The sequence below is a fragment of the Oncorhynchus masou genome, unplaced genomic scaffold (assembly GCF_036934945.1).
Source record: "Oncorhynchus masou masou isolate Uvic2021 unplaced genomic scaffold, UVic_Omas_1.1 unplaced_scaffold_1662, whole genome shotgun sequence".
In the NCBI taxonomy this organism is placed as follows: Eukaryota; Metazoa; Chordata; class Actinopteri; order Salmoniformes; family Salmonidae; genus Oncorhynchus; species Oncorhynchus masou.
Genome location: NW_027006746.1, coordinates 1 through 18,302, shown reverse-complemented (window position 1 = coordinate 18,302; position 18,302 = coordinate 1). Strand labels below are relative to the sequence as shown.

At 45.9% G+C, this 18,302-nt stretch overlaps 1 protein-coding gene across 1 annotated transcript; it reads right to left on the bottom strand.

Annotated features, from left to right (window-relative positions):
- Nucleotides 1-737: 737 nt before the first annotated feature.
- Nucleotides 738-18,176, bottom strand: LOC135531820 (rho guanine nucleotide exchange factor 33-like). The gene is made up of 12 exons (XM_064959606.1): nucleotides 18,108-18,176; nucleotides 17,716-17,766; nucleotides 15,008-15,172; nucleotides 14,651-14,769; nucleotides 12,640-12,779; nucleotides 10,017-10,137; nucleotides 7,045-7,183; nucleotides 6,324-6,428; nucleotides 6,118-6,207; nucleotides 5,290-5,438; nucleotides 2,132-2,245; nucleotides 738-990 (listed from the first exon to the last, which is right to left on the bottom strand). Exons 1-12 carry the CDS (start codon nucleotides 18,174-18,176, stop codon nucleotides 738-740), a joined length of 1,515 nt encoding a protein of 504 aa, XP_064815678.1.
- Nucleotides 18,177-18,302: the final 126 nt, after the last annotated feature.

Sequence of the window (18,302 nt, the reverse complement as noted above, 5' to 3'; positions counted from 1 at the left end):
CAAAGGGACAGTCATGCGTGCATACATTACTAGACAGGGGTCAGAGTTCAAGTCAAAGGTCAGTGTCGACAACCACGGCACTTTGACTCTTTAAACATAATTACGCTTGGGTCGACATCCGCAGCGTTCGCCGTGAGTGCGATCTCTGGGAGCCTTTTAAAGACGTGCTGTCGATCGAGAGTGCATTGTGCTTGACGACAACGTGCCATTGATTGAACACAGCCAAGGTTGTATAAAGATGGATAAAGACCTGTTTTGGTGGTTCATCCCAGATGGGTCTGAAGACACTGGTGGTTATGAGAGGAGGTGGTCCCTTAGTGACGTTGATGACTCTGTTCCCATAGGGTCCTGCTGGCCCTGGTGTCTGACCCTGGCCCTCCAGGCCCGCTGGTCCTGCCTGGTGTCGAGGACTTCGAGAAGAAGGGTACGGCAGCCTGGGTATCTGCCACCTCAGACATACCGTCCGTTCTCTGGGCGAATCCCACAGCGACTGCTGCTGCTGTGTGTATGAGGGCTTCAACAGAACAGGCACCTGACTGTCTGTGTCCTCTTCCTCGTCGTCCTCCTCGGTATTACTCGCTTCCCCCTCCCTCCTCAGGGTCCCGTCTGGGCTACAGGTGGTGACGGAGGAGTAGTCGAACACGGAGGTGTCCCCAACGTCCTCCTCCGTGTCACAGTCATCAGTGCTTCTCTGGACCATGTGAGGACCAGGGGTCTGGGGGCCGTGTCCGTGTGCCTTAACCCCCGTGGCCTGGCTCGGAGACTCCTGTCCAGAGTCGCTGTCCCCACCCAGGGGGTGCCGTATGGAGGAAGGCGCTGATGTCCCCACCGTAGACCAGGCCGCCGGAGTCACGGAGATGAGACTGGAAGGTCCCCCCTGTCCGGTCTCTGTAACAGCTCTTCTTCCGTACAGTACCGGTAGACCAACGGGCAACAGGCATGCTCTGGCAGCCGGCGGCACAGTTAGAAAGACGTGGCTGTTGTTCCTCTCTAGGGAGAGAGAGAGAGATCACATGAAATAGCTTCACGTCAATTATAACACCACTTACAGGTCGCAGACAGACACTGTTATCCAGTAACTGCAGAGAGTACATGCAGTCATTTTGTTGCATATGTAGCCGATGCGAAATGGCTAGCTAGTTAGCGGTGGTGCTCGCTGGTCGCGTTTCAATCGGTGACGTCACTCGCTCTGAGACCTTGAAGTAGTGGTTACCCTTTGCTCTGCAAGGACAGGGGCTTTTGTGGAGCGATGGGTAACAATGCTTCGAGGGTGACTGTTGATGTGTGCAGAGCGTCCCTGGTTCACGCCCAGGTCGGGGCGAGGGGACGGACGTAAAGTCTATACTGTTACACATACTATGCCATTTCAGCAGACATTTTGTTGCATACTATGCTATTTCAACAGCCATTTTGTTGCATACTATGCATGCCATTTCAGTAGACATTTTGTTGCATACTATGCTATTTCAACAGCCATTTTGTTGCATACTATGCTATTTCAACAGACATTTTGTTGTATACTATGCTATTTCAACAGCCATTTTGTTGCATACTATGCATGCCATTTCAGTAGACATTTTGTTGCATACTATGCTATTTCAACAGCCATTTTGTTGCATACTATGCATGCCATTTCAGTAGACATTTTGTTGCATACTATGCTATTTCAACAGCCATTTTGTTGCATACTATGCTATTTCAACAGACATTTTGTTGTATACTATGCTATTTCAACAGCCATTTTGTTGCATACTATGCATGCCATTTCAGTAGACATTTTGTTGCATACTATGCTATTTCAACAGCCATTTTGTTGCATACTATGCATGCCATTTCAGTAGACATTTTGTTGCATACTATGCATGCCATTTCAGTAGACATTTTGTTGCATACTATGCTATTTCAACAGCCATTTTGTTGCATACTATGCTATTTCAACAGCCATTTTGTTGCATACTATGCATGCCATTTCAGTAGACATTTTGTTGCAAACTATGCCATTTTATCAAACATATTTGTGGCATTTTCTATCTGCAACTTTTGACAATGTTTCACTGCTGATGTTCTGCATTGTGCCTCTCGAGGCCTCTTACCCTCCGAGGGCACCAGATGGCGACAAAAACACACTCACCGTTTCCCAGCAGCATCACGGGACTCCTGTCTGTGTTTCTGTGTGTCCGTGGCAGGGCAGAGCTGGCTTCTGTGATCGCACGACTTGGCACAGGGGCAGGCAGAGCAGCTGCCACTGAAACACAGAGGAACTGCTGAGTGTGGGGACGGTCTGGACACTCCAATATGTCGTGCTTCAGGCAGATCTTAAAATAAGCACGACAGTCTATATGAACGCCTGTCTATGTGTACGCCTGTCTATGTGACCGTCAGTATGATGATTGAAATCTCTCCCACAGGATCCCGTGATGGATCTTGGATTTGGAGAACATTTTTTAAATTATATTTACATTTTATATGGGTGTCTGATTATTTTGTTTCTGAAATGTTTGGCCTGTTCATTGGCTTGTAATCGACTAAATTCCATGATTATTCAGGGAATGGTCTGTTTGACAGACCATGAACTGTCAAATTGAGTAGCTGCCCAGTGTGTACATTGTGATTTAGTTCTGAATGGATTCCGTGATTCTGTGTGAAATGGAACCCTGGTCACTATAGGGTTTACTGCTTTAGACCAGGGTCACAGAGACCAACCCATAGGGCCCTGGTCACTATAGGGTTTACTGCTTTAGACCAGGGCCACAGAGACCAACCCATAGGGCCCTGGTCACTATAGGGTTTACTGCGTTAGACCAGGGCCACAGAGACCAACCCATAGGGCCCTGGTCACTATAGGGTTTACTGGTTTAGACCAGGGTCACAGAGACCAACCCATAGGGCCCTGGTCACTATAGGGTTTACTGCTTTAGACCAGGGCCACAGAGACCAACCCATAGGGCCCTGGTCACTATAGGGTTTACTGCTTTAGACCAGGGCCACAGAGACCAACCCATAGGGCCCTGGTCACTATAGGGTTTACTGCTTTAGACCAGGGCCACAGAGACCAACCCATAGGGCCCTGGTCACTATAGGGTTTACTGGTTTAGACCAGGGCCACAGAGACCAACCCATAGGGCCCTGGTCACTATAGGGTTTACTGCTTTAGACCAGGGCCACAGAGACCAACCCATAGGGCCCTGGTCACTATATTGTTTACTGCTTTAGACCAGGGCCACAGAGACCAACCCATAGGGCCCTGGTCACTATAGGGTTTACTGCTTTAGACCAGGGCCACAGAGACCAACCCATAGGGCCCTGGTCACTATAGGGTTTACTGCTTTAGACCAGGGCCACAGAGACCAACCCATAGGGCCCTGGTCACTATAGGGTTTACTGGTTTAGACCAGGGCCACAGAGACCAACCCATAGGGCCCTGGTCACTATAGGGTTTACTGCTTTAGACCAGGGTCACAGAGACCAACCCATAGGGCCCTGGTCACTATAGGGTTTACTGCTTTAGACCAGGGCCACAGAGACCAACCCATAGGGCCCTGGTCACTATAGGGTTTACTGGTTTAGACCAGGGCCACAGAGACCAACCCATAGGGCCCTGGTCACTATAGGGTTTACTGCTTTAGACCAGGGCCACAGAGACCAACCCATAGGGCCCTGGTCACTATAGGGTTTACTGCTTTAGACCAGGGCCACAGAGACCAACCCGTAGGGCCCTGGTCACTATAGGGTTTACTGCTTTAGACCAGGGCCACAGAGACCAACCCATAGGGCCCTGGTCACTATAGGGGTTACTGCTTTAGACCAGGGTCACAGAGACCAACCCATAGGACCCAGGTCACTATAGGGTTTACTGCTTTAGACCAGGGCCACAGAGACCAACCCATAGGGCCCTGGTCACTATAGGGTTTACTGCTTTAGACCAGGGCCACAGAGACCAACCCATAGGGCCCTGGTCACTATAGGGTTTACTGCTTTAGACCAGGGCCACAGAGACCAACCCATAGGGCCCTGGTCACCACAGAGACCAACCCATAGGGCCCTGGTCAAAAGGTTGAGCACATAGGGAATAGGGTGCCATTTGGGGACACATCCAGGGAGTCTCTCTTACTAACCTGGGCCTGGGACACAGCCAGGGAGTGTCTCTAACTAACCTGGGCCAGAGACCAACACATAGGGCCCGGGACACAGCCAGGGAGTCTCTAACTAACCTGGGCCACAGAGACCAACACATAGGGCCCGGGACACAGCCAGGGAGTCTCTTACTAACCTGGGCCCGGGACACAGCCAGGGAGTCTCTTACTAACCTGGGCCTGGGACACAGCCAGGGAGTCTCTTACTAACCTGGGCCACAGAGACCAACACATAGGGCCCGGGACACAGCCAGGGAGTCTCTTACTAACCTGGGCCTGGGACACAGCCAGGGAGTCTCTTACTAACCTGGGCCACAGAGACCAACACATAGGGCCCGGGACACAGCCAGGGAGTCTCTTACTAACCTGGGCCTGGGACACAGCCAGGGACTCTCTTACTAACCTGGGCCACAGAGACCAACACATAGGGCCTGGGACACAGCCAGGGAGTCTCTTACTAACCTGGGCCTGGGACACAGCCAGGGACTCTCTTACTAACCTGGGCCTGGGACACAGCCAGGGAGTGTCTCTAACTAACCTGGGCCAGAGACCAACACATAGGGCCCGGGACACAGCCAGGGAGTCTCTAACTAACCTGGGCCACAGAGACCAACACATAGGGCCCGGGACACAGCCAGGGAGTCTCTTACTAACCTGGGCCTGGGACACAGCCAGGGAGTCTCTTACTAACCTGGGCCACAGAGACCAACACATAGGGCCCGGGACACAGCCAGGGAGTGTCTCTTACTAACCTGGGCCTGGGACACAGCCAGGGAGTGTCTCTAACTAACCTGGGCCTGGGACACAGCCAGGGAGTGTCTCTAACTAACTTGGGCCTGGGACACAGCCAGGGAGTGTCTCTAACTAACCTGGGCCTGGGACACAGCCAGGGAGTGTCTCTAACTAACTTGGGCCTGGGACACAGCCAGGGAGTGTCTCTAACTAACCTGGGCCACAGAGACCAACACATAGGGCCTGGGACACAGCCAGGGAGTCTCTAACTAACCTGGGCCCGGGACACAGCCAGGGAGTCTCTTACTAACCTGGGCCTGGGACACAGCCAGGGAGTCTCTTACTAACCTGGGCCTGGGACACAGCCAGGGAGTGTCTCTAACTAACCTGGGCCCGGGACACAGCCAGGGAGTCTCTTACTAACCTGGGCCCGGCCATTCTTCCTCCGTCTCCCCATCGAACATCGTCCTCCAGGATGAGGTGACAGCGGGAAAGGATGCTCCTCAGGACCCTCTCTGACCCCTGGAGGAGGCTGCAGTCTGGGTGATCGCTGTCAGTCCACTGCAACAGACTCTACAGGGGAACGGGATTATGCTCAGAGAAACAGATATATACTAGAGTTGCATTCTGGGTGATCACTGCCTGTAGACTAACAGACTCTACAGGGGAACGGGATTATGCTCAGAGAAACAGATATATACTAGAGTTGCATTCTGGGTGATCGCTGCCTTTAGACTAACAGACTCTACAGGGGAACGGGATTGTACTCAGAGAAACCGATATATACTAGAGTTGCATTCTGGGTGATCACTGCCTGTAGACAAACAGACTCTACAGGGGAACAGGATTGTACTCAGAGAAACCGATATGTAATATACTAGAGTTGCATTCTGGGTGATCACTGCCTGTAGACAAACACTCTATAGGGGAACAGGTTCCAGTCAGTGAACCGCAATAATATAAAAATATATTCCATTTAGCAGACGCTTATATCCTTAGTGATTTACAGGAGTGTATACATATTCACATGGTTGGCCCCAGTAAGAAATGAGCCCATGACCCTTCTGTTTGAGTTGAGTTTGAGTTTATTTTTACAGGGACAGTGCACATTACAGGGACATTGCAAGGGCCATGTTCAATTAACTGAGTCATACTTCTTCGTGTCACCTGTCCATTTGAGATTATCTTCACTGGATTGGCTATCATAGAGAGACACTCCAAAAAGAAGGAGGAGAAGGAGAGGTGGACCAACCTGAATAAGGGTTAAGTAGCTGTGGATTCGAGAGACTGGCGCCAACAGCAGAGAGAACAGTTGAACTTCCTCTCTTTCCTTCGTATAGCTCTGTAAACAACGTGAACGTGGAGACATTCAAAATCCCTCACTCACCGCCACCATTTTGAAAGATAAGACCTGTACATTATTAAAAGATCCAGTAACAACCTAAGGGATTTACCTACCTGTGTGCTTTGTATTTTCCCATTGAGCATTATTCTGTTGAATTCTATAGAAAGAAATGTGGCCAGAGCTGTTGTGTATCCGTGGTAAATGTCCAAGAAAGAGGACTTGAGGAGACAAACAGGAATAGTCGTGAGGAGGATATAGATGAGATGTAGATTGATATGTATTATAATCTCTATCTACATCTATCTACAGTTTGAAAGAACAACCAAAAATATTTGTATTTATTTATTTTATTTAACCAGGTAAGTCCGTTAAGAACAAATTATTATTTATAATGACGGCCTCCCAAAAGGCCTCCTGTGGGGACGGGGGCTGGGATTAAACACAACTAAATAAAATATAAATAAAATATAAATATAGGACAAAACACTCATCACGACAAGAGAGACAACACTACATAAAGAGAGACCTAACACAGCATAACATGGTAGCAACACATGAAAAACAGCATGGTAGCAGCACATAACAACATGGTAGCAACACATAACAACATGGTAGCAGCACAAAACAACATGGTAGCAGCACAAAACAACATGGTAGCAACACATAACAACATGGTAGAAGCACATAACAACATGGTAGCAACAAATAACAACATGGTAGCAACAGAAAACATGGTACAAACATTATTGGGCACAGATAACAGCACAAAGGGCAAGAAGGTAGAGACAACAATATGATAGTCAAGATGGGATTTCTGTATGTTTCCGTACTTACGTCATTGTGGCCTACGAGTTGGACAAAGATGTCTCCCACCAGGCCTTTCCAGTCGTGAGCAGACAACCTCTGCTCCAGAGTGTTTCTGAACAGAAGGTGGCGTTGCAGCAACTCCTCCACAAACTTCAGGTAATTCTGACTAGAGGAGAAAACAAGGAGAAAACACAACGAAAAAACAACGAGAGACAACAAGGAAATCCCCAAAGAGTTAGTATTTAAGGGACTGTCAACATGGCCTGATGGCCAATTGATTGACAGGTGATTACCGGGGTGTCTGCATCCCAGTGGCCACCACATTGTTTTTTTGTACTTATACCCCGTTTCTCTACCCCAATGTCGTGGTTTCCAATTGGTAGTTACAGTCTTGTCCCGTCGCTGCAACTCCCGTACGGACCCGGGAGAGGCGAAAGTCGAGAGCCGCGTTCCCCCGAAACACGACCCTGCCAAGCCGCACTGCTTCTTGACAACACTGCTCACTTAACCCGGAAGCCAGCCGCACCAATGTGTCAGAGTAAACACCTGGTCAGGAAACACTATACCTGTATACCTGAGGAAACACTGTATACCTGTATACTTGAGGAAACACTGTATACCTGAGGAAACACTGTATACCTGAGGAAACACTGTATACCCGAGGAAACACTGTATACCTGAGGAAACACTGTATACCTGAGGAAACACTGTATACCCGAGGAAACACTGTATACCCGAGGAAACACTGTATACCCGAGGAAACACTGTATACCCGAGGAAACACTGTATACCCGAGGAAACACTGTATACCCGTGGAAACACTGTATACCCGTGGAAACACTGTATACCCGTGGAAACACTGTATACCCGAGGAAACACTGTATACCCGAGGAAACACTGTATACCCGAGGAAACACTGTATACCCGTGGAAACACTGTATACCCGAGGAAACACTGTATACCCGAGGAAACACTGTATACCCGTGGAAACACTGTATACCCGAGGAAACACTGTATACCCGAGGAAACACTGTATACCCGAGGAAACACTGTATACCCGAGGAAACACTGTATACCCGAGGAAACACTTGTCCAGCTGGCAACCGAAGTCACCTTGCAGGCGCCCGGCTCGCCAGAAGGAGTCGCTAAAGCGCGGTGGTACAAAGAAATCCCGGCCAGCCAAACCCGGGAGGCTGGCACCCTATTTTCTATAGGTGGAGCCCATAGGGCTAGTGAATAGGGCACACAGCCTACAGATGTAGGATCTTAATTTGATCACTCTGTTACAGGAGACTTTTCCTGCAAAGCAGGAAATGTAACATTTGCAGTGCATTTGAGGTCTAAAAAGGCTTCTGAAGTTTGTAATTTCCACATTGAAATTTCAGACTTGATTTTTTCCTTGCGAAAAATGTATCAAGCCCTACAACAATGTCCATTAATTATAATCCCCATATTAATCCACACTGGACTGAGGTAGCATGATAGTTTATAATCCCATAATAATCCCCACTGGACTGAGGTAGCATGATAGTTTATAATCCACACTGGACTGAGGTAGCATGATAGTTTATAATCCCATAGTAATCCACACTGGACTGAGGTAGCATGATAGTTTATAATCCCATAATAATCTACACTGGACTGAGGTAGCATGATAGTTTATAATCCCATAATAATCTACACTGGACTGAGGTAGCATGATAGTTTATAATCCCCATAATAATCTACACTGGACTGTGGTAGCATGATAGTTTATAATCCCATAATAATCTACACTGGACTGAGGTAGCATGATAGTTTATAATCCCATAATAATCCACACTGGACTGTGGTAGCATGATAGTTTATAATCCCCATAATAATCTACACTGGACTGTGGTAGCATGATAGTTTATAATCCCATAATAATCCACACTGGACTGAGGTAGCATGATAGTTTATAATCCCATAGTAATCCACACTGGACTGTGGTAGCATGATAGTTTATAATCCCCATAATAATCTACACTGGACTGTGGTAGCATGATAGTTTATAATCCCATAGTAATCCACACTGGACTGAGGTAGCATGATAGTTTATAATCCCCATAATAATCTACACTGGACTGTGGTAGCATGATAGTTTATAATCCCATAATAATCCACACTGGACTGAGGTAGCATGATAGTTTATAATCCCATAGTAATCCACACTGGACTGAGGTAGCATGATAGTTTATAATCCCATAATAATCCACACTGGACTGTGGTAGCATGATAGTTTATAATCCCCATAATAATCTACACTGGACTGTGGTAGCATGATAGTTTATAATCCCATAATAATCCACACTGGACTGAGGTAGCATGATAGTTTATAATCCCATAGTAATCCACACTGGACTGAGGTAGCATGATAGTTTATAATCCCCATAATAATCTACACTGGACTGTGGTAGCATGATAGTTTATAATCCCATAATAATCTACACTGGACTGAGGTAGCATGATAGTTTATAATCCCATAATAATCTACACTGGACTGAGGTAGCATGATAGTTTATAATCCCATAATAATCCCCACTGGACTGAGGTAGCATGATAGTTTATAATCCCATAATAATCTACACTGGACTGAGGTAGCATGATAGTTTATAATCCCATAATAATCCACACTGGACTGAGGTAGCATGATAGTTTATAATCCCATAATAATCTACACTGGACTGTGGTAGCATGATAGTTTATAATCCCCATAATAATCCACACTGGACTGAGGTAGCATGATAGTTTATAATCCCATAATAATCCACACTGGACTGAGGTAGCATGATAGTTTATAATCCCATAATAATCTACACTGGATTGAGGTAGCATGATAGTTTATAATCCACACTGGATTGTGGTAGCATGATAGCGTGATAGCATTGGCTCTGTCCCAAATGGCACACTATTCCTTATACAGTGCACAACTTTTGGGTATATATAGGAAATAGGCTACTAGTTGGGTTTGTCCTTACTATGGCTCCAGGTCCATTTGCAGAGCAGGAGGTGTTCTGTACTTGTCGTAGAGCTGGTTTAAGGTTGACACGTATTCCCATTCTGAGTGGAGAAGCTGCATCGTCACTTGGTGCCTTGCATCTGTGGAAGAGAAGCTGATGTAAAATTATTGTCGCGCGGCTGTTGTGCCGAAAAAGAGTCAAATATTTTCTGTGACACACGTCAGAGTCCAATACTTTCTATAGAACAGACTTTGTCAGGGGGGAGAGGAAACCGAAATGAATAATACATGTATGTGTGTTATATTTAAACATAGAGGAGGGAGTATAATGTTGCCAAGCAATAAACATTTCAGAACAATTATAGCTGAATTACTATCCTTACACTTTCAAAAATACTAGTCGAATAAGACATGCGAGAGATCACGAATTTTGGCAAAGAGATTTATTTATAGACTAATACAAAAATCAGTCGCGGATTTAGGTACGGGCGATTTGGGCAGAAGGGGGTGTTCGCCCAGGACGCCATACAAGCTCGAACCGACATTTGAAACAAATAGCCAAACCGAAAACTGCAGGAAAAAAAATGTTTTCTGCTACTAAAATCAGTGAAACGTAGGCTAAACTGACAATGGAGTGAAAAGCAGACATCTCAACTAGCAAGCACGTTGCAGGAAAGAGGGGAGAATTCTGTCAGGTGGAGATTTTCGGCACAACACCGGTCATCACGACAATATAGGCTTTGGTTGAAGCTCAATGTAAAATTCTGATCTCCCTACCAACATGATGCCAATGTCGAGGAAAATTTGAACAATTGAGGTCTGAACAAATGTTCTTAACTCTGTAAAGAATAATCTCAGCTAAAGCCCAACACATAAAATTATAAAGCCCAACAAATACATACAAATAATATGCTGTATACAGTATATGTATATGTATAGAAATATATATTTACCTTAAAATACATGGGTGATTGGAAATGATGCAGACAATTACATTGATGGAATCTACAATATATCTGCACTATTAAAGCTGATCTCTCCACTAAATGATTATTATTATTATTTTTTTATATTATAAAATATATATATATATATATATATATATATATATATATATATATATATATATATATATATATATAGATGCTCTCGATGGTGCAGCTGTAGAACTTTTTGAGGATCTGAGGACCCATGCCAAATCTTTTCAGTCTCCTGAGGGGGAATAGGTTTTGTCGTGCCCTCTTCACAACTGTCTTGGTGTGTTTGGACCATGATGTGGTGTGTTTTGACTTTTCCTGTAGTCCACGATCAGCTCCTTTTTCTTGCTCACATTGTGGGAGAGGTTGTTGTCCTGGCACCACACTGCCAGGTCTCTGATCTCCTCCCTATAGGCTGTCTCGTTGTTGTCGGTGATCAGGTCTACCACCGTTATGTCGTCGGCAAACTTAATGATGGTGTTGGAGTCGTGCCTGTCTGTGCAGTCATGGGTGAACAGGTAGTACAGGAGGAGACTAAGCACGCACCCCTGAGGGGCCCCAGTGTTGAGGATCAGCGTGGCAGATGTGTTGTTGAGACGTTTAGTCCCCGGTTCCTTAGCTTAGTGATGAGCTTTGAGGGCACTATGGTGTTGAACACTCAGCTGTGTGAACAGCATTCTCAAGGTGTTCCTTTTGTCCAGGTGGGAAAGGGCAGTGTGGAGTGCGATTAGGATTGTGTCATCTGTGGATCTGTTGGGGCGGTATGCAAATTGGAGTGAGTCTATGGTTTCCCGGCATGATGGTGCTGATGTGAGTCATGACCAGCCTTTCAAAGCACTTCATGGCTACCAATGTGAGTGCTACGGGCCGTAGTCATTTAGGCAGGTTACCTTCGCTTCCTTGGGCACAGGGACTATGGTGGTCTGCTTGAAACATGTAGGTATTACAGACTCAGTCAGGAAAAGGTTGAAAATGTCAGTGAAGACACTTGACAGTTGGTCTGCGCATGCTCAGAGTGCAGGTCCTGGTAATCCGTCTGTCCCTGCGGTCTTGTAAAAAGGTCTTGACCTGTTTAAAGGTCTTACTCACATCGGCTACGGAGAGCGTGATCACACAGTAGTCTGGAACAGCTGATCCTCTCATGCATGCTTCAGTGTTGCTTGCCCCTAAGCGAGCATAAAAGGCATTTAGCTCTTCTGGTAGGCTCAGTCAGTGGGCAGCTCGCTTAGATATCTCTTAGATATCTTTCTATATATTTTGGTTAGGTCAGGGTGTGACTATGGTGGGTACTCTAGTGTTGTATGTCTAGGGTTTTGTATGTCTAGGGGTTTTTGTATTTCTATGTTGGCCTGATATGGTTCCCAATCAGAGACAGCTGATTATCGTTGTCTCTGATTGGGGATCATATTTAGGCAGCCCTGTTTCCCACTTTCTGGTGTGGGATCTTGTCTATGTATAGTTGCCTGTCTGCACTATTTGTATAGCTTCACGGTTCGTTTGTTGTTTTGTTTTGGTGAGTTTCAGTTTATTAAAATGATGTGGAACTCTACTCACGCTGCATCTTGGTCTGAAGACATTATGACGAACGTGACACGCAGCCCCTTGTTTGGGGAACGTTGAGTAAAGGATTTACAGAAAGAGTGTATTTGAACAGTGTGGACCTACCTGTCCCCTCATACATCCCTGCCTTGAGCCCCTGCAGGTAGCAGTGGAGCAGGACTCTGCCCCGGTTCGAAGAGGAGGATGTACTGCTGCTGGCACTGCACTCACAGTGGCTCCTCCCATTCACCACAAGACCTGTATCACTACCAGAGAGTACAGACCAGTATTACCACCAGAGAGTACAGACCAGTATTACCACCAGAGAGTACAGACCAGAGAGTACAGACCAGAGAGTACAGACCAGTATTACCACCAGAGAGTACAGACCAGTATTACCACCAGAGAGTACAGACCAGTATTACCACCAGAGAGTACAGACCAGAGAGTACAGACCAGTATTACCACCCGAGAGTACAGACCAGAGAGTACAGACCAGAGAGTACAGACCTGTATCACTACCAGAGAGTACAGACCAGAGAGTACAGACCTGTATTACCACCAGAGAGTACAGACCAGAGAGTACAGACCTGTATTACCACTGGAGAGTACAGACCAGAGAGTACAGACCAGAGAGTACAGACCAGTATTACCACCAGAGAGTACAGACCAGTATTACCACCAGAGAGTACAGACCAGAGAGTACAGACCAGTATTACCACCAGAGAGTACAGACCAGTATTACCACCAGAGAGTACAGACCAGAGAGTACAGACCAGTATTACCACCCGAGAGTACAGACCAGAGAGTACAGACCTGTATTACCACCAGAGAGTACAGACCAGAGAGTACAGACCTGTATTACCACCGGAGAGTACAGACCAGAGAGTACAGACCAGAGAGTACAGACCAGAGAGTACAGACCAGAGAGTACAGACCAGTATTACCACCAGAGAGTACAGACCAGAGAGTACAGACCTGTATTACCACCCGAGAGTACAGACCAGAGAGTACAGACCTGTATTACCACCAGAGAGTACAGACCAGAGAGTACAGACCTGTATTACCACCGGAGAGTACAGACCAGAGAGTACAGACCAGAGAGTACAGACCAGAGAGTACAGACCAGAGAGTACAGACCAGTATTACCACCAGAGAGTACAGACCAGTATTACCACCAGAGAGTACAGACCAGAGAGTACAGACCTGTATTACCACCGGAGAGTACAGACCAGAGAGTACAGACCAGAGAGTACAGACCAGAGAGTACAGACCAGAGAGTACAGACCAGTATTACCACCAGAGAGTACAGACCAGAGAGTACAGACCAGAGAGTACAGACCTGTATTACCACCAGAGAGTACAGACCAGAGAGTACAGACCAGTATTACCACCAGAGAGTACAGACCAGAGAGTACAGACCAGAGAGTACAGACTAGAGAGTACAGACCTGTATTACCACCAGAGAGTACAGACCTGTATTACCACCCGAGAGTACAGACCAGAGAGTACAGACCAGAGAGTACAGACCAGTATTACCACCAGAGAGTACAGACCAGAGAGTACAGACCAGAGAGTACAGACTAGAGAGTACACACTAGAGTACAGACCAGAGAGTACAGACCTGTATTACCACCAGAGAGTACAGACCAGAGAGTACAGACCTGTATTACCACCAGAGAGTACAGGCCAGAGAGGACAGACCAGAGAGTACAGACCAGAGAGTACAGACCAGAGAGTACAGACCTGTATTACTTACAGATACTAAAGAAAAAGGTAAATCAGAAATCAATCTGGGTGCCCGGATTCTCCTAAAACACACTTTGGCAAGAAAAGGAGATAACAGGTTCTAGATTTCAGACTAGCAGCTATGTGTTGTACCATTTCACTCTTTGTACTCCGTGTCATTGCCAAACATTTGAGACGACAAGGAGTGGAATGATAGCAGAAACAGACTGGTACCCATGCTTGATAGCTACTGGAGACTATTGATCTAATGCAATATATGTACTCATGTTTAAACAACAACAGTCCAATATTTTTTTATTGAGATTTCTAAAAGACCAGCATATTAATCAATCATTACTATCTACAGATGGTTTATTGGTGTCTATTTTAGTGGATGTTTACTGATTACCTGTCTCTCTGGGTTGCCAGAGCTGATTGCGTCACCTTTACCTCCTGCTGTATTGGAGACCTCTGCTTGTTGCTACCACAGAGTTGCAGGATCTGGCAACGCATCTCTCCCAGTTCATCCTGTGGGGTAAACAATTGTTCAATGTTAACTTCATCTTCTCTGGGTTGCTGTTTTAGCAAATTATTGATTCAAAACATCATGATCGGGATCCCCATTCCATAGTCTCTATGCTCTTTATAAAAGCCTCGGCCGAGATTAAATCCGATCACGCTTTCTAGAGCGTTGTCGACCATTTAAAGGCAATGTTCCTGGTGACCCATCGCTTTGGTATCATGACCTGCTTGAACTCCATCTCACCCTGAGAGATTCAACCAGGGTCTCCATGCGCAGGGCCTTTCTCTCACAGCTCCTCCGGGCTTCTCCCACCTCCTCCCTGATATCACTGTCTCCATGCTGGATCTGACTCAGCTCATATAAAGCACTGGAGAAGCCCACCTTCAGCTCTGACACCAGGCCCTGGAGCTGTAGGAGGGAGAGAGAGATGGATGGATGGATGGATGGATGGATGCATGCATGGATGGATGGATGGATGGATGGATGGATGGATGGGTGGATGGATAGATGGGTGGATGGATGGATGGAAACATGGATGGATGGATGGATGGGTGGATGGATGGATGGGTGGATGGATGGATGGGTGGATGGATGGATGGAAACATGGATGGATGGATGAAGGGATGGATGGATACATGGATGGATGGATACATGGATGGATGGATGAAGGGATGGATGGATACATGGATGGATGGATGGGTGGATGGATGGATACATGGATGGATGGATGGATGGATGGATGGATGGATGGATGGATGGGTGGATGGATGGGTGGATACATGGATGGATGGATACATGGATGGATGGATGGATGGATACATGGATGGATGGATGGATACATGGATGGATGGATGGATACATTGATGGAAGGATGGATGGATGGATGGATAGATAGATTGATACATGGATGGATACATGGATACATGGAGGATACATGGATGGATAGATGGATGGATGGATGGATACATGGATGGAGGGATACATGAATGGAGGTATACATGGATGGAGGGATACATGGATGGAGGTATACATGAATGGAGGTATACATGGATGGAGGTATACATGAATGGAGGTATACATGGATACATGAATGGAGGTATATATGGAGGGTGGATGGATGGATGGATACATTGATGGAAGGATGGATGGATGGATGGATAGATAGATTGATACATGGATGGATACATGGATGGATGGATACATTGATGGATGGATACATGGATGGATGCATGGGTGGATGGATGGATGGGTGGATACATGGATGGATGGATGGATGGTGGATACATGGATGGATGGATACATGGATGGATGGATGGATGGTGGATACATGGATGGATGGATGGATGGTGGATACATGGATGGATGGATACATGGATGGATGGATGGATGGTGGATACATGGATGGATACATTGATGGATGGATACATGGATGGATACATTGATGGATGGATACATGGATGGATGGATGGATGAAGGGATGGATGGATGGATGGATGGATGGATGGATACATGGAAGGATGGATGGATGGATACATGGATACATGGATGGATGGATGAACAGATACAGGACATGGATAGATAGTGTCAGATTGTTATAGGTAAAGAGTATGTGTTCTCAATTACTTCGGCCAGGATTCAATCCGATTGTGGGTTTGCGACAATGCGGCTAATTTCTAATTGAGACGACGCCATCTACAGTGTTTACCGTGAATACAGTCTCCACGCAAGAGGGAACATAGCCTTTAAAAGCCACATTGTCGGTTATGTGCGATCGGATTGAAACCATTTTTTCTTGGTTAATTAAAGGCAAAATAACATTACACTGAACAAAAATATAATTGCAACATGCAAAGTGTTGGTCCTATGTTTCATGAGCTGAAATTAAAGATCCCAGAAATGTTCCAGACGCACAAACATTTTATTTCTCTCAATGTTTGGGCACAATTTTGTTAACATCCCTGTCAGTTTGCCAAGATAATCCATCCACCTGACAGGTGTGGCATATCAAGAAGCATGATCATTACACAGGTGCACCTTGTGCTGGGGGACAACAAAAGGAAACTCTAAAAATGTGCAGTTTTGTCACACAACGCCACAGTTTTGAGTGAGCGCGCTGACTGCAGGAACGTCCACCAGAGCTGTTGCCAGAGAGTTGAATGTGGAACCTTTATTTAAGTAGGCAAGTCAGTTAAGAACACATTTTAATTTACAATGACGGCAAACCTGGAAGACGCTGGGCCAATTGTGCGCCGCCCTATGGGACTCCAAATCACAGCCGGATGTGATACAGCCTGGATTTGAACCAGGTACTATCGTGACACCTCTTGCGCTGAGATGTAGTGCCTTAGACCGCTGCGCCACTCGGGAGACCATGTTGAATGAATGTTAATTTCTTTACCGCCTCCAACGTTGTTGTGACCAACAAATGCACATCTGTATTCCCAGTCATGTGAAATTCCTTAGATTAGGGCCTAATTAATGTATTTCAATTGACTGATTTCCTTATATGACTTGTCTGTAACTCGGTAAAATCTTTGAAATTCTTGCATGTTGCGTTTTATATATTTTTTTCCGTTCTGTATAAATAAAGAGAGACGTTGGGCTTCACAACGGTTGTGTAAACGTTTGTGTAACAGACAAACTCTCCATTGCACAATCATAATCATCGTATCAGCTCCAATGCATACTTTATCGGCCCTGTACACACTCAAGTTGTACAACTGATTTTACAACACATTTGGCACAATCGTTGTGACACAAACGGAGAGTTTTACTGCACACAAGTAACCACACAAGCGTTGTGGAGACACTACAGAATGGTTGAGTAAAAAAAAATAATAATAATAATTGTGCAGACAAACTCTTTCTATTGTTTCACAAAAACAAAACAAAAATATATCCAGTTGTATTACAGCCATTGTGTCAAACGCGTTACACATCAGTTGTACAACCTGGGTGTGTAGGTGGCCATTGTCCTCAGAAAGGAAAAGTATTTCCACAGCCTGTCAACATAAAGATCCACATTCAATTAGATAACACACAACGACAACAACAACAAAACACAATACAGTGTAGGCTACAACATGAAGCCGAGGAAACGATCAGAGGCAGCCACATCAGAGAGGGTCTATAATGTAACAGGGAAGTTAGCATCCCAAATGTCTCCCTATTACCAATATAGTGCACTCGTCCCTATAAGGGCCCTGGTCGTGTAGTGCACTATATAGTGAATAGGGTGCTATTTGGGATTACAAGCCAGACGTTGGGTGTGTTTTAAACATGGGGAATACACCGAGGTAGTTAAATATGTGAGAGAGGATAATCAGGGAGTAAACAGGTTTACCTTGGAGATCTCACTGACTAGCTCCCCCTCCTGAGGCTTCATAACCTCTGTGGGAAGAAGAGCAAACATTTATAAACACAACCCCTCTGTCAGCTCAGCACAAGCTCGCAGAGGTGTTCATTCATCCCTAAATTCAGCAGCCCTTAACAAAAAACAAGATTGACTACCTTCCTTCCTTCCTTCCTTCCTTCCTGT

What these genes read in the sequence shown, in the direction of transcription:
- LOC135531820 (XM_064959606.1), bottom strand. Translation starts at nt 18,176, where the DNA reads ATGTTTGCTCTTCTTCCCACAGAGGTTATGAAGCCTCAGGAGGGGGAG. An exon ending in GGAAGAATGGCCGGGCCCAG is followed by an intron (nt 2,246 to 5,289) that starts GTTAGTAAGAGA and finishes TCTGTGTTTCAG; the next exon opens with TGGCAGCTGCTCTGCCTGCC. An exon ending in CGTGATGCTGCTGGGAAACG is followed by an intron (nt 991 to 2,131) that starts GTGAGTGTGTTT and finishes CTCTCTCCCTAG; the next exon opens with AGAGGAACAACAGCCACGTC.